Genomic DNA, 13,388 nt, shown 5'->3' with positions numbered 1-13,388 from the left:
GTGCTTACCCGTGGGTGTTGGTAGGGCTTCCCTCAAAATGCAGAGAAAGGAGGGGAAGGTGGCTGGATCGCCAAACACCAGCAATAAAGAGTATGTTTCCAAAACCTGCGTTGAATATGATGAGGGGTTGGTGATGGGCAACCTTTGATAGACCTCCAGTAGAATCAGTGACATGTAAGGATATTCACCCCAGCTTGACTCCCATCTCCCTGCAGTATCTTCACCCTTGGCCTGCGTGGCAGAGCAGCAGCTAGCAAAGGCAATGGGAAAAAAAAAAACCAAACCCCGAAGGCCTGTAACAAGGTCTGTAAACTCACCTGGCATAGAACAGCTTAATAACTGCTGTATGCCACTGCAGAAGGGGGCACAGCTAGGGAAGAGATGGATTTTAGTCCCAGCCGTTGCCAGGACAATGGGGAATGGTCATGAGTTTCAGCAAAGGAAATTTATACTGGTCATAACGAACAAATCCTTCACTAAAATCAACTAAGCTCTTGAACAGGGATCTGTATTTGCTGTGGAGTCTCTGTCCTTAGAGGTATCCAGAACTCACCTGGACAAGGCTGTGAGCAACCGGACCTACCTTTGAGGGTGACCCCACTTTGAGATCCAGAGGTCTGTTCCAACCTGAATCATTCTCTGATTCTGTGTAATCAGTGACTTGTTAAACCACTGATGGGGGCTGCAGGATAAATCTGAATTACAAGAATTAACCCAGAGCTACGGAGAAACACAGGGTAAATGACTCACCCAAGTCATACAGGTGGCAGAGAAGACACACTCTAGAGTCTTAGGAAAATGCTTTTCTCTAGGTGGAAAAAGAAGGGCATTCAGTTTCCGAGCAGCTTTCGGGCTACATCTGTCCTGGCTAAAAGGTGTTTTTAGCTTCCTCTTCACTGCCTGTCAGTGGGAACAGCACGGAGCAGCTCCGCACAGAAGGGTGGAGCCAAGCTCTCGGATCCAGCGCTGAGCTGACGAGCCCTAGGCACCGATTAGGAACCACAAACAATATTTGGGACTCCTCCAGCCCCTGGAAATGATGCATCAAAACCCACTGGCATATGACTGTAGGAAAACTTGTTCCTTCTACCTGGGCAGCTGCCGGCAGGCTGCTGGGTGTAATTTTGCATCCAGTGTGTGCTGGTGAGCAAAGCAGGAGGAGAGACTTCCCACGGTTCCACCCCCGGCTGGACTCTGCCCTCCCCTGCCTTCCTCTGCCTGCGCTCTCCCGCTGCCTTCGCTCCCTCCTTGTAGCCCCGTTTGACGCCGCGCATGCCGGAGGCTCCTGGATGAGCAGGGATCCCCGAAGGGGTGGCGTGGGCCCCCATCCTTCCCGACACCCGACGTCTCTCCCGGAGCCCCACGCTGGATCATGCAGTGCATCCGACGGCAACCCAAGCGCAGCGCGTCCCAGGAAAACATCCTACGGGAGCAGAGCCGTAGAGTGGCCGCGTTGAACGGCATCAGGCTGGGTAAGGGACAAGTGGGCCAGACCCTCGGCACTTCCACACGCTGGCAGCCATCGCGGAGGCACTGTTCCGCCCTAAAGGCAACTCCAAGGTTATTTTTAAACTCCTGAGGTTTCTTTTCCTTTCCTTTGCCTGTAACCACCCGCCAGATGTGTAACCGCTTGATTTGCGGCATCAAAGAGATGAGACCTCTTTGGCAAAGGGTTGGTTTCCAAATCTCTTGCTGGTCTTTCTGAACTGTCGCTGGGTGAGGGTGTTTGGGGAAGGCAGTGCCCTTTTCCTGCCTGATTTTAGGACTTCTCAGTGGTATGTTGCCAGTCGTTGGTAAGAGCCCGAGGAACCACCCCGAAGTCTGCATTCACCAGATGAAAAGAAACAGTAAACCCAGGGAGTTTCATAACTTCTGTGTCTGGCTATGAAGTCACTGCTGGTTCCTACTCTCTGGAGAGACAGCCCAAGTGGATGTGAGTCCCTTGGTTTCCGTGGTGACAGAGGGCAGGTGGAAATGGAAAACTGCCATTTACCTGCCTTTGGATTATATCAGAAAGGCTTTCTGTCCTTTTAAACCAGCAAACCTGAGTTCTGCCTGGTCTTAAACCAGGTGGGAGAGGGAGAGCAGACAGGAGGAGGCTTGTTTTATTGCAGTTGTAATTAACGTGTTTATATCAGATCAGCAGATTTGTGAGCAAGCAATGCAGAAATACAGATTATTGCTCTCTTGTAGACATCACCCTAACTATCTCCTTTGTGAACTCAAAGCCTGGCTTCTACTGTGAGAGCTGTTGTTTTCTTGTGTTTCCTGCTTGCTATAAACCTGAGATGGATAGTACAAAGTTTAACATTTTTGATGCCTTAGTGTCTAGCGTTCCATCGTGCAGTATATTAACTTCATGGTTATTGAAGTGCTATGTGTGTTTGAGGCGCTCCTGACTTTGCCAAACATAATTTTCACTCTGAACATTGCTGCACACTAAGTATATTCTGTTTAGAAAGCGTGTGATTGATTTTTTTTTTTGGGGGGGGGAGGGGCTGACTCTTGAAATGCACTCTGTGATTTTTGCATGCCAACTATGTACTTGGTATTTCACAGAGGATGCTAAGCAAGACACAGTCCTGACACAGGTTTCAGGCAGGATTTGAACATCTTTTTTTAGTGTGGTGATTCTTCTCATTCCTAGCATTGCTATATAGGTGGAAACTAATATCCTTGTCCTGCTGCACAGTGTTTTTTAATTTTTAAATGATGTATGTGTATGATGACTCTGGTTTCTTTCATACAAGTTTCCGTTGCTTTAAGATGGAACTGCAAACCTCCTCAGCTCCATGGGGTTGTTGGGCAGAACTCCTCAGGAGCTGGTTCAGGCATAAAAGCTGAAATAAGATTTCTGCTGGGAAAAGGTGGTGTGTTTGGTTTTTTTTTTTTTTCTCTGGAAAGCAGTTCAGATGGCCGGCTGGGAGTAGTGTCCCACTGGCACAAGCAGGAGTGCATTTGTGGTTCCTTGTATAAGCAGATCAGAGCGTCTTCTGCTCCATCTCTGGCCTAACAAAATGCTGGTACTTTGTAGATAGCAACAGGGAAGCTAAGTGACTCACCCAGGGTCATTTCAAGAGTCTGTGGCAGTGTGGGGACCGGACATAAGCAGCAGGGCCCAGAACACTGGCCCTCTTCCCCAGCCAGTTTAGCTGTCTGCTAGACAGACAGAGCAGGCCTGCAACGGGCTGTGCCTGCCCACTTGTGGGGATGCCCCTCCTTCCTCCGGGCCCAGTGTTGGGTGGTTCAGTCAGTACTTGTGGTCACCACTGGCAGAGGTCAGCTCTGGGTGACTGCCGTCTATCTGACAGGCCTCCCACATCAAATGAATGATGGAGCTGTTGGGCATCCATGATTAGCCTCTTGCCCTTTCTTGGCGGTCTCCTAGAGGCAAGGTTGTCTCCATCCCCTCCCTGGCTTCTCTCGCTGACTCACGCTCCCTGCCATCCTTGATCTTTGCTGTGCTTTCACCATCCCTTTTCCATCTTTCCCTCCTGCTCTTGTGAAGTGCCATGGCCTCCTTTGCCGAGTCATTTAACCTGGCCTGGTCCTCAGGCAGTGGCCAAGGGTGGGTGTTGGGGCTGCTCCCAACCCATACGTAGATCCTCTGAAGAAGGGGGTTTTGACCCACAGTGATGCCCTGACTTGGCTGTGCCGGTGAGCAGGATGAAGGGCTCTGAGCTCCAGCTTGTGTCTGACCTGTGCGGATCTAGCCTGGAGTCGGGGAATCTGCCCTTGACCCCTGCCTGTGCCCATCCAGATGTTCCTGCATTACATTGGTGCAGCTTTTTGGGTTGTCCAGGTAGCATGACACGTTACATGCGCTGCATGCGGCATCTGCGTCACAAAATATGCTCCTGTTAGGGGCTTCTCATTACACGCTTATGCACGTAGGCACCCAAAGGAATTGATGGTTTTCCTGCTTTCCTCCTCATGTCACCCTAGGATGGCATGTCCTCCTCCTAGTCCCATAAAGATGCCTTGCATAGTTGGGATCTGAAAAAAGAGGAGGAATGAGGCTGGGAGCCAGAACAGAAATGTTGTGGGTGAATAGAGAGAAGGAAGAAGTTTGTTTCCTCCCCAGGAGCCTTGAGGGGTACAACAGAGGTGATGGTGAGGCCCAGGTCTGTGCTGTCATATCTGCACTTGGAAGACCTTTTGCCTTGGAGGGGAAGCCACAACTCAGGACCAAGGACCTGCGAAGCTGTTGTGGTGTCTGTCCTTCCTCTGCATGGCCTGGTCTCTTGTTTGAAGTTCAGCAAACCCAGGGGGGTGTCCCAGATGCCATAGCTAGGGTCCATCTTTGACCCTTCTGTGCTCTGCAGGGAATGGCTTTTTTTCTTCTCTCTCTGAGATTCCTTCTGAGGTTTCCAGAGGACCTCAGGACCAGACATGAGCTGAGAGGCCCAGGGGATGCTGTAGTATGGGAAGACAATTAATGAGACAGCTAATTGAACGTAGAGGAAGGAGAGAGGCCACAGCAACCTTCTCAGGATCTCCAGCTCCCACTGTGGCACTTTTAACTCTGGATGCCTCAGCCAGGCTTAGCTCTGGGCATGCTCCTTGGCATCTGCAAACTCAGTAAAACTGTGGGAGCGGCTCACTGAGTGGACAGTGGACACCCCTGGAAATCTCTCTGGAGATCTCGGGCTTTCCTTGGCAACCTAAAATGCGCTCTCTAGGCCAGTGTACCCCAGTTACAAACCCATGGTGTTCCTTTTGCCGATGCCACCATGACCCACCTTGGTGCTTTGCACCAAGGAACCATGACCCACCTTGGTGCTTTGCAGCACTCTGAACTTGGGTTTCCTGTAGGAGCTGTCAGGAGTCTGGGGTTTTGGCCAAAACAATTCAAGGCAGCTGTGTCTTCCAGAGAAGAACAAACCCAGTGTCACAGGGGAACTCCACACTGCAACATGAATGTTAGGGCATAAATCAGTTAACTTGGATTTCTGCTTTGTGAGACCCCACGTTACGTTTACGTAGCATCGGGAAATGGCCCATGATGTGAGTGTCAGGTGGCCAAACGCTTCTCTGCTTTGTCAAGATAAGGTTAGCAAAAATCCCTCTGAGTTGGGATGTGCTTGGTCAGTGCTACAGAGTTAAATGCTGTTTCATCAGCTTTGAACCAGCCTTCTGTGCAGTGTCAGAGATGCAAGGTGCCTATTACAGAAAGCCCAGGATGTGTTTCTCATGTTGCATGCTGTCACCCTCCTCAGCCCACATGCTCCAGATCTGTAATTAATGGTTGGTTTGAGGGACAGATTCTCCAAGGGCTTTAGGTACGTGGAAGTCATATACTGCTGAGACATGCAAAACCACGTAGAGTACCAAATATATCTTTTTAAGATCTCAGTAGATGCCTGTTGCCTCTCTAGATGGCTAAGTGCCATCCTGAATCTAGGCTGGGATATGAGATCTGAAGTTCCTGGAACCAGCAGGTCCTGGTTGTTACTGGCATTGTGGTGGCCTAGTGGGGTAAGAAAGATAAAGGTCCTCTGGGATACTAGCTGGGCAATGAGGAGGGTAGGGTTGCTACCTTATTGCTAACTTATTGATGCGACCCTGCCTGTCACCCAACTTATCTGTGTATGTCCTAAGCTTCATGTCACTGATCTTCAAAATTCCCATGTGGGTAGGAGGGGACTGCTTGCCAGGGAAGGAAGAGAGATATCTTTGTGTATTCCTGTTTCCACAAAGGAAATTGGTTGCAGAATAGATTTGTAATCACTTGGAAGTTCCTGACAGTAGTCCAGTTACAAGTTATACAACTTTCTTTCCTCTGCTTTTACTGTTATGTTGTTGGTTTTGTTGTTTTTGCACCCTAACATTAGACTGTATTTTCTGGGAAGAAGATATTGTATGTTTGCAAACCACCTGAGAATTATAGTACAGAAGTGTTTGAACTCAATCTAAGAAATCTAGAAGGCTCCAGTCTCTTTTATGAGCATAAAGTGTGGCCTGGCAGATTCCTGGGTCCCTCTGCTCTGCTGTCCTCCCCAGACCTGGCTGCCCCACAGTGGTCTGTCCGTGTCTGTGATCAGTGTCCCGTGGAAGGGAAGACCCTATAAGCATTCTTTTTTGAGTTGAGTCTTACGACATTACTACTATTATTTCTCCACAGGCTTGAAAGATGACAAGGATCTGAAGTTCCTCCTGAAAGGCAGCCAGCTGCTAAAAGTGAAGTCTGGTTCTTGGAGAAAGGAGCGGTTTTATAAACTTCAGGAAGACTGCAAAACCATATGGCAGGAATCGAAGAAGATGCTGAGGTCTCCGGAGTCACAGATCTGTAAGTAGAGTTTCCTTCATCGTAGGCATGGGGGCACTGTGGGCAGAGGTGCTTGGGGTGAACGTGGACCATTATGCTTGTGGTGTGGATGTAGGGCTTGGAGCAGTGAGACCAGATCCTTCATAACACACAAACTGAGTGATGCTGTCGTCTCCAGAGGCAGCTGTGAGGAATCTGCCATGTCAGGAAAGGCCACATTTCCCAAGCTCATGAGCTACTGCTTAAAATCGTTGTGGGGAGGGCCATGCTGGGGTCAGCAGCCCTGCCTGGCTCGTTTCCTCCTTCCCCAAAGCCAGAGTTCAGGTTACTCAGGTGCCCGAGCCCTAATGCTGGTTGTGAGACATGGCTTGAGCATCTGTGGTGTGGTGTGCTTGGGCTGCTGGTCTGGGCTCTGCCAGGCCACTTCTCTGCCTGTAGCCCCTGGGAAAGCCCACATTTAAGCCTCCCAAGGGAATGTGGAGATCCAGTGGCTGGTAGGAGAGAACTCTGGATGGGAAAGCCTGTTCTCACCCTTATCTTGGAAACTCACTATCTTCCCCATTGTTAAAAAGTCCAGCGTCGTGGTTACAGAAACCAGCACATCCAGATACAACTGTCACCATTATATGGACACAGGGAAAACCATTCTGTGCCAGCATCACCCAGCTTGGGGCCGTAACAGGGACCAGGAGCCCAACTGTGCAGTCAGAATGGGGTTGAGCAGCGTGTATATCTGTTGATATCTGCTTTTTCTTCTCATTTGGAATTTTTCTGACGTATTTTTCTGTCGCTCATCATCACAGCCTGGTAAAGCCAGGAGGTAAATGAATAATGTGGAATATATATTTTATGTCATGCTGAAATGTAGAACACGCTGCCTGTGTTATTTACACCATTTTTTTGTTAACAATCACAGTTAAGTAAATGAAGGGTGGGTCTTCCAAATTATCCCCTTCCCACAAGCAGTGATAAGCTTTTCAGTAGCAGGAGTAAGGTAGCAGGGTAAAATATTTTGGTTTATAACCCTGACAGCCATACTCTTCTCACATGACCTTGGGTAGCTCATTTAATCTCTTTGTGCATCCTTCCCCACATGCCTCCTTTCTTCTCCTCTCTCCAGCTATAAAAGGCTTTGGATTGGAGTCTGTCCCTGTGTGCATGACCAGCACGCAGGTCCTGAGCTCAGCTGGGCTGTTCAGGTACTAGTGCAATAACCATGATGACAAATGCAGAGGCCTTAGTGAATGTTTGCTCCCTAGGAATGTCTGCTCTGTCCCATATAAAAGCAAAGTCCTTTCCCAGATAACATCTTGCTGTAAACCAAAGATGTGAGTTGAGAATGACTTTCAGACATTTCTTTCCTGAGCTCTGAGACAGCAATTTCCAAATTATGGGGACTGAGAGCACCTCCAGCAACAGTTGTGTCCCCACCGGGTCCTCTGAAGGAAATGGGAAAGGGTCCTTGTGCTGTGGTTCCAGGGACCTTGCTGTCTGCTTGGAGAAGCACTGGCCAAACCTGTTCCCTCCATGGCCAGGGCAGTGGCTTGGGGAGCTGGCACAGCTGTAACTTCTTTACGTACTGAGCTGCAGTAAGAGCCCTGCAGTGAGATCAAATCCTTTGAGCTGGGTGTTGGGCGCAGCCTGGGAGTGTGTCTGCGGGGGTGTGGATTTACAGCACTCAAGATAGACTTTGCTGACCGGACCCAACCAACGTTACCATGCTGCTGGAAATAGAGGCAGTGCCACTGTGGGCAGGAGAACTTGCTGTGCCCTGGGAGTGTCCTCAGTGCGAAGTGAAGATGGAGTAATACTGCCTACGGACTCACACCCACATACGTGCTCCATCACACCTCCGTGCATGCACACCTTTCCTCAGAGAGAGATTCTTTTTTTGTCATCAGGGTAGCAGGAAGGAAGCAAGGCAGTTGAGGCAGAGCTTGGCCTTGCCGCTCTGAAAACGCCAGCTCTGTCAGGGCTCTGTCCGGGCTGGCTCTGCACCCGAATACCTGGCTGGCTGCAGGGGCATGCCCGGCGTCAGGTTGATGTACCAAGCGTGCTGGGGCAGGCTGACCCTGACACAGACCTGGGAGGATGCAAAGCTGTGCTGGCAGTTGTGGCAGAAGCTTTTGGGAGGGTTGGAGGGCCACCTCGGGGTTGCTTTCAAGAGGTTGCTGTGGATGCATCTCAACTAGGAAGTAAACAAGAGAGATGAGGACTGGACTGACACCTGCCCAGTCCCTAGCCAGAACCCCAGGGGCATCTGTTTCCCCATGCATTTCTCCTCAGTTGGTCCACCGAGACCCACCATCCCCAAGTTTTCAGTGATTGCTGGGTTTGAGTTTGAGCTTTTGACTTCACCAGGCTGCCTTGGGTTTAGGTATAGGGAGGATTACCCCTGGGTACTGTTGTGTCCTCTGGTTGGCTCTATCACTACGGCTGCCTTCTCCTTTGGTGTGGTGTGTGTAGGCGATCAAAAAGCAGAGGAAGAGTGCAGGGTCATGATTTGATACTCAGAATCAGGGACTGCAAGGCGAGTCTCCCCAAAGGGTCACCCTTCTTTGTTAACAGACAGTAACTGCCTTCCAGTACAAAGCCTTTTGAAAACTGCAGATAAGCTGCCCTTTTTAGGAAGGAAAAAGAATGAGCAGAATGGAAACTGGGAGGTTTTAGCATCAGGTCTAATCTTATCTGCAGCATTGCTGAGAGCAAGAGAGGGAGGCACCTCAGAAGAGCAAAGTCTGGGTAGGGTAAGGGTTGTGTTTTTGTTTGGACAGTTTCCTGTTATTCCTGTTACTGTTCTTATAATCTTATAATAAAAGCTGTTTGTAAACCATTGTGTGGTGGTGTCTAGAAGATAAAACTGGGGACTGGCAAGGTTAGGCAGAAGAATCTTAGATGCTTGAAGTTAAAAAAACTCAACATATGAGGGTTGTCACAGGCACAGATGCTGCCTGGATCAGATAGATGGGGTACAACTAGTACCTTCCTTTGTTGTCTGTATTTTAAACAACCGGAAATTCAGATTGGATGCTGTCTTGATAGCTGTATTACCCACAGAGCTTTTCAGGGGGTAGGCTGCCATTCGAGTATGGTTTCTACGCAGGTAGAGCCTAATCCATTTCTTCCTTATTATCCCTAATCCATTATTTTTCAGTATGTTCCATTTAGGCCCAAGGGAAAAGGATTTATTTTCCTTCCAGAAGCCTTTGAAGCATCTTAAATGGTCAGTTTTCCAACAAACATGTTATGCCCTGTGCTTACTTTCTTGTTGGTTCCCACAGAAGCATAGGAATGCTGGACATGAAGGGCTGCACAAAAGCACCTTTGAAAATCCTTTTTTCACCATAGCCTGGTACATCTTGCGTCTGAGCTGCATACTGGGCCCATAAACACACTGCTGCTTTCTGATATCTCAAATGTTGTGTAGAGCTGTGTTGGGGTGGATGCTTCTTTGGCTGGTGAGGCTTTTACACATGGGACAGCTTTCTTCTTGGGGTTGAGACAAGAGGGTTAAAGTGGCAGGATTAAGAGTTTTGAGGCAAAGGAAAGGTTTGTATAAGGGGGGCTGGTAAACAGCCAGTTCACTCTTGAGCATCGCTATGGTGGGAGGGAGGGGAGCCAAAGGAGACAGAGGGGCTTGTATTCAAAGAGCAACAGCCTGTCTGTAACACTGTCTTGTTTAGCTGTGGTCAAATACCAGGTCTCATCTATGTGGAAAAAAAAAAGAGCAAAAAGGCATGTTCTGCTTTCAATGAAATCAACTTTTGAAAGTCTGTTCTTAAACCAGCTGAAATCCCTAGTGTGAGCTCACTTGTCAGACTCAATCCCTTTAAAAACTCCCTGAACTTGGGGATTTGTAAGGATGGTTGAACACTTTGCAGTGAAACATCCTTTTGAGGGTTCAGTGTGGAAACGAAATATTCAAAGCCAGAAGGAAAAGACTGAACGAGTCATTTAGATTTAGGGGTCCTCCAGTGGAGCCCTGGAGAAGCTGGTTCTTTGCTGTGTCCTGCACCCTTTCTCTGCTGGAGACAGGGAGATGATGTTTCTGACAGCCACACATGGCACTGAGGAAGACTCACTGGGGGTGTGTCCTTGAGTCACGAGCAGTGTAGTCAAGAAGTTTAGGAGTTGTGGCTGAAATATTTCCTTCTCTGGCCAAAAGCTTTACTTAAAACCAACTGTTGTTGGGGTGTTTTCTGAATTTTGGTTAAAAGAGTCAGTTTTGGGAGCAATTCCTAGAATCATAGGATGGTTTGGGTTGGAAGGGACCTTAAAGATCATCCAGTTCCAACCCCCCTGCCATGGGCAGGGACACCTTCCACTAGACCAAGTTTCTCAAAGCCTCATCCAGCCTGGCCTTGAACACTTCCAGGGATGGGGCATCCACAGCTTCTCTGGGCAACCTGTTCCAGTGCCTCACCACCCTCTCTGTGAAGAATTTCTTCCTGATATCTAATCTAAACCTCCCCACTTTCAATTTAAACCAGTTACCCAGTTTACAGAGATGAGCTGAATTCAGTTGCATGACTGAATGTTGTAAGCGATGGCTGTATTATTATTTAAGGTCATGAAATTGATATTTTGATCTAATGATTAATTATCCTTACAATGAAAAATGCACAGAATTTTTTCCTCTGACTTCTGAGCCAATTATAAGGTATTTTTGCATGGTTTAAACATAGTAAAAAAACTTCATGTTTATAGCCTACTACCAGTGTTCAGCAGAAAACCTTTTCCTTTGTTTTTGAGTTCCTGTAAATTAAGGAAGCCCCTGAAATGCCATGCAATGAACATGCTATACCATTTTTGTGGAAGAATGAACAATTGTCTCCATTGAATTAAAGCCCTGAACTTACAGAAGAACGGCAAGGACGTGATTTTGCTCTGTGTTTGCTCACGTCAAGAAGTGAAAACTTTAAATTGTTCCTGATAAGTGTCTAAAGTCAACAGAAACTCTAAGCAACCTGTACACACACAGCAGGCAGTTGACTGCACTGACAGCTTCCTTCTGGGGCTGGGGAGGCACTTTCTTTAGGAATCATTGCTTCACGATCAGACATGTGTTTGTCCCTGGAAAAATATTTGCTGATGTGAATGGGTTATGCAAGGCAACCATCAGCTGTAAAAACAAAACTGTCTGTCTGTGGGTCTCATTAGTTTTTATCAAAATCACTCAACCCATAAAACAAGTCATTTCAGATGCAGAGCTGCCTGTTTTTTCGATTTAACTTTGAATCAGGCCACCGCATGCGTTGCTGGGACAGTTTTCATCACAGGCAGTGTGCTGACAAATATTGACCTTATTCTCCATAGCATATGTTAAATGCAAAGACAGAAGTGCTGAAAGCCTTAGATCCAAATTTAGCAGCACTGTAATGGCAGGAGGAGTAGGAACTAGTTGCAGAAATAGTTTGCAGGGCACTGGTTGTGGTGTGTGGAAGGAATGTAAATAGGGATCGCTCTCTTTACGTGTACGCCCCAAGCTGTGGTGGGTAGACAGAAGGATTGGGTGAAGACCTTATATGAAAAGGTATTTCCAAACAACCTGTAAAATTACATGTGCATTGTATCTCTGGTTGTCAGCTGGTGACACGTACCAGCAAAGAGGGCAGACTGCTGTGCAGTGGATCTCAAGTTAAAACGGCATGCTGAGCATGTCAGTGGGGGGGGAGAGGAGAAGGGATGAGGAATCAGGAGCTGGGACCTGCAGTAATTCATGCAGCTGGAGATGAGCGAGCAATGCAGTCAGGGCTAAGAAGGCACAGCACAGTGCGGCTCACGCTAAACCCACCCTTGAATCCCTGTGTTAAGGCATCCCTAGGCGATGAGGGTGATGGATAGCCTTTGGTGTGCCCGGGCTAGGGAACTGACAGTGCTCCTGCTGATTTCAAAGGTTCTTATCCCAACTGCGTTTGGCCATCATCGTCAGCCACCTACGGTGAAACTGAAATCAACTGAGCTGCTTTTTCTGGGGTGAAACCAAGGAGAGAAGCGGCAAGCAGCAGTTTGCCCCATGGGCTCTGCGTGTTGTGAAATCCATGTAATCTCGCTGCAGCCAGCCTGGCTGGCAGGGCAGTCCTGGGGTCAGGTAGCAGCTTTCATCTGTTCTTGGCAAGATGCTGCGCCATCCTGGCTGAGCTGCAGCTGGTCACGGTCTGGTCTCTGCAGCCATGCGGTACGGGGTGCAGGTATGGTGCAAGCTCTTAACAGCCGAGTACATTTCTCATCTGCATCTCCTGACAGTAAACAGAAGTGACTTAATGAGACAATTAGTGTGGGATGGAGTAATGCAACGTGACTGAATGCCACATTGCAGAGATCACTTGCTAATGACAGGGAGGTAGGATAAGGAAAGGGAAGGATCTGAGGAGTATTTCTCCTAGAGTGAAAAAACTGCCCCTCCTCTCCTCAACCAAGTCAAAGCCAGCTGTTTTGGCAGTGCCTCCAGGTCTCTATACGCTGAGCCTGCTCTCCCTCTGTTGGCACAGGCACAGGGAAGGAGAAGCCCCTTTCGGTCCTTGCCCTTCACATGCCCAGTGGATTGCAGATGTGGGTTCAGTTCCTTGTTCTCTGTCTTCTGTAAGACTCTTGAGAAATCTCTCAAAGGGCTGCCTGTCAAACAGGAGAAGGCAAAGGGTGATTGCTGTCTGCCTCCCTTCCTCCTTTCCCTGTGTTCATAGAATCACAGAATGGTTTGGGTTGGAAGGGACCTTACAGCTCACCTGGTTCCAACCCCCTTGCCATGGGCAGGGACACCTTCCACTAGACCAGGTTGCTCCAAGCCTCATCCAGCCTGGCCTTGAACACTTCCAGGGATGGGGCATCCACAGCTTCTCTGAGCAACCTGTTCCTGTGCCTCACTACCCTCTCTGTGAATAATTTTTTCCTGATGTCTAATCTAAACCTCCCCACTTTTCAGTTTAAACCCGTGTCCTTTAGGATTACCACAGTGTTTTACTGTCCATGGTCCCAGCAGAGTCTGGACATTACCCCTTAGGAGCAGTGACTGAGGAAGAGGTAGAGAGGCTGATGGCCAGGACTTATCTCTCAGATGAGTGCTGTAATTATTAGGCACCTTGTCCTTCTGGCTCCTCAACAGTTATATTTTTGGCTACCC

The 13,388-nt window shown here is 48.5% G+C and overlaps 1 protein-coding gene across 1 annotated transcript in view; it reads left to right on the top strand.

The window, feature by feature from the left end:
* The first annotated feature begins 1,372 nt into the window (after positions 1–1,372).
* PLCD1 (phospholipase C, delta 1) overlaps positions 1,373–13,388 on the top strand; it is a 45,329-nt gene continuing 33,313 nt past the window's right edge. The window contains exons 1-2 of the mRNA XM_010153806.1: positions 1,373–1,472; positions 6,125–6,289. Of these exons, the coding sequence (XP_010152108.1) occupies positions 1,373–1,472; positions 6,125–6,289 (265 nt within the window). The remainder of the gene's footprint in view (positions 1,473–6,124; positions 6,290–13,388) is intronic.

The sequence above is a fragment of the Eurypyga helias genome, unplaced genomic scaffold (assembly GCF_000690775.1).
Source record: "Eurypyga helias isolate BGI_N326 unplaced genomic scaffold, ASM69077v1 scaffold12520, whole genome shotgun sequence".
NCBI lineage: Eukaryota > Metazoa > Chordata > Aves > Eurypygiformes > Eurypygidae > Eurypyga > Eurypyga helias.
Note: the sequence above shows the minus strand (reverse complement) of the source record. Positions and strands in the feature narration are given on the sequence as shown.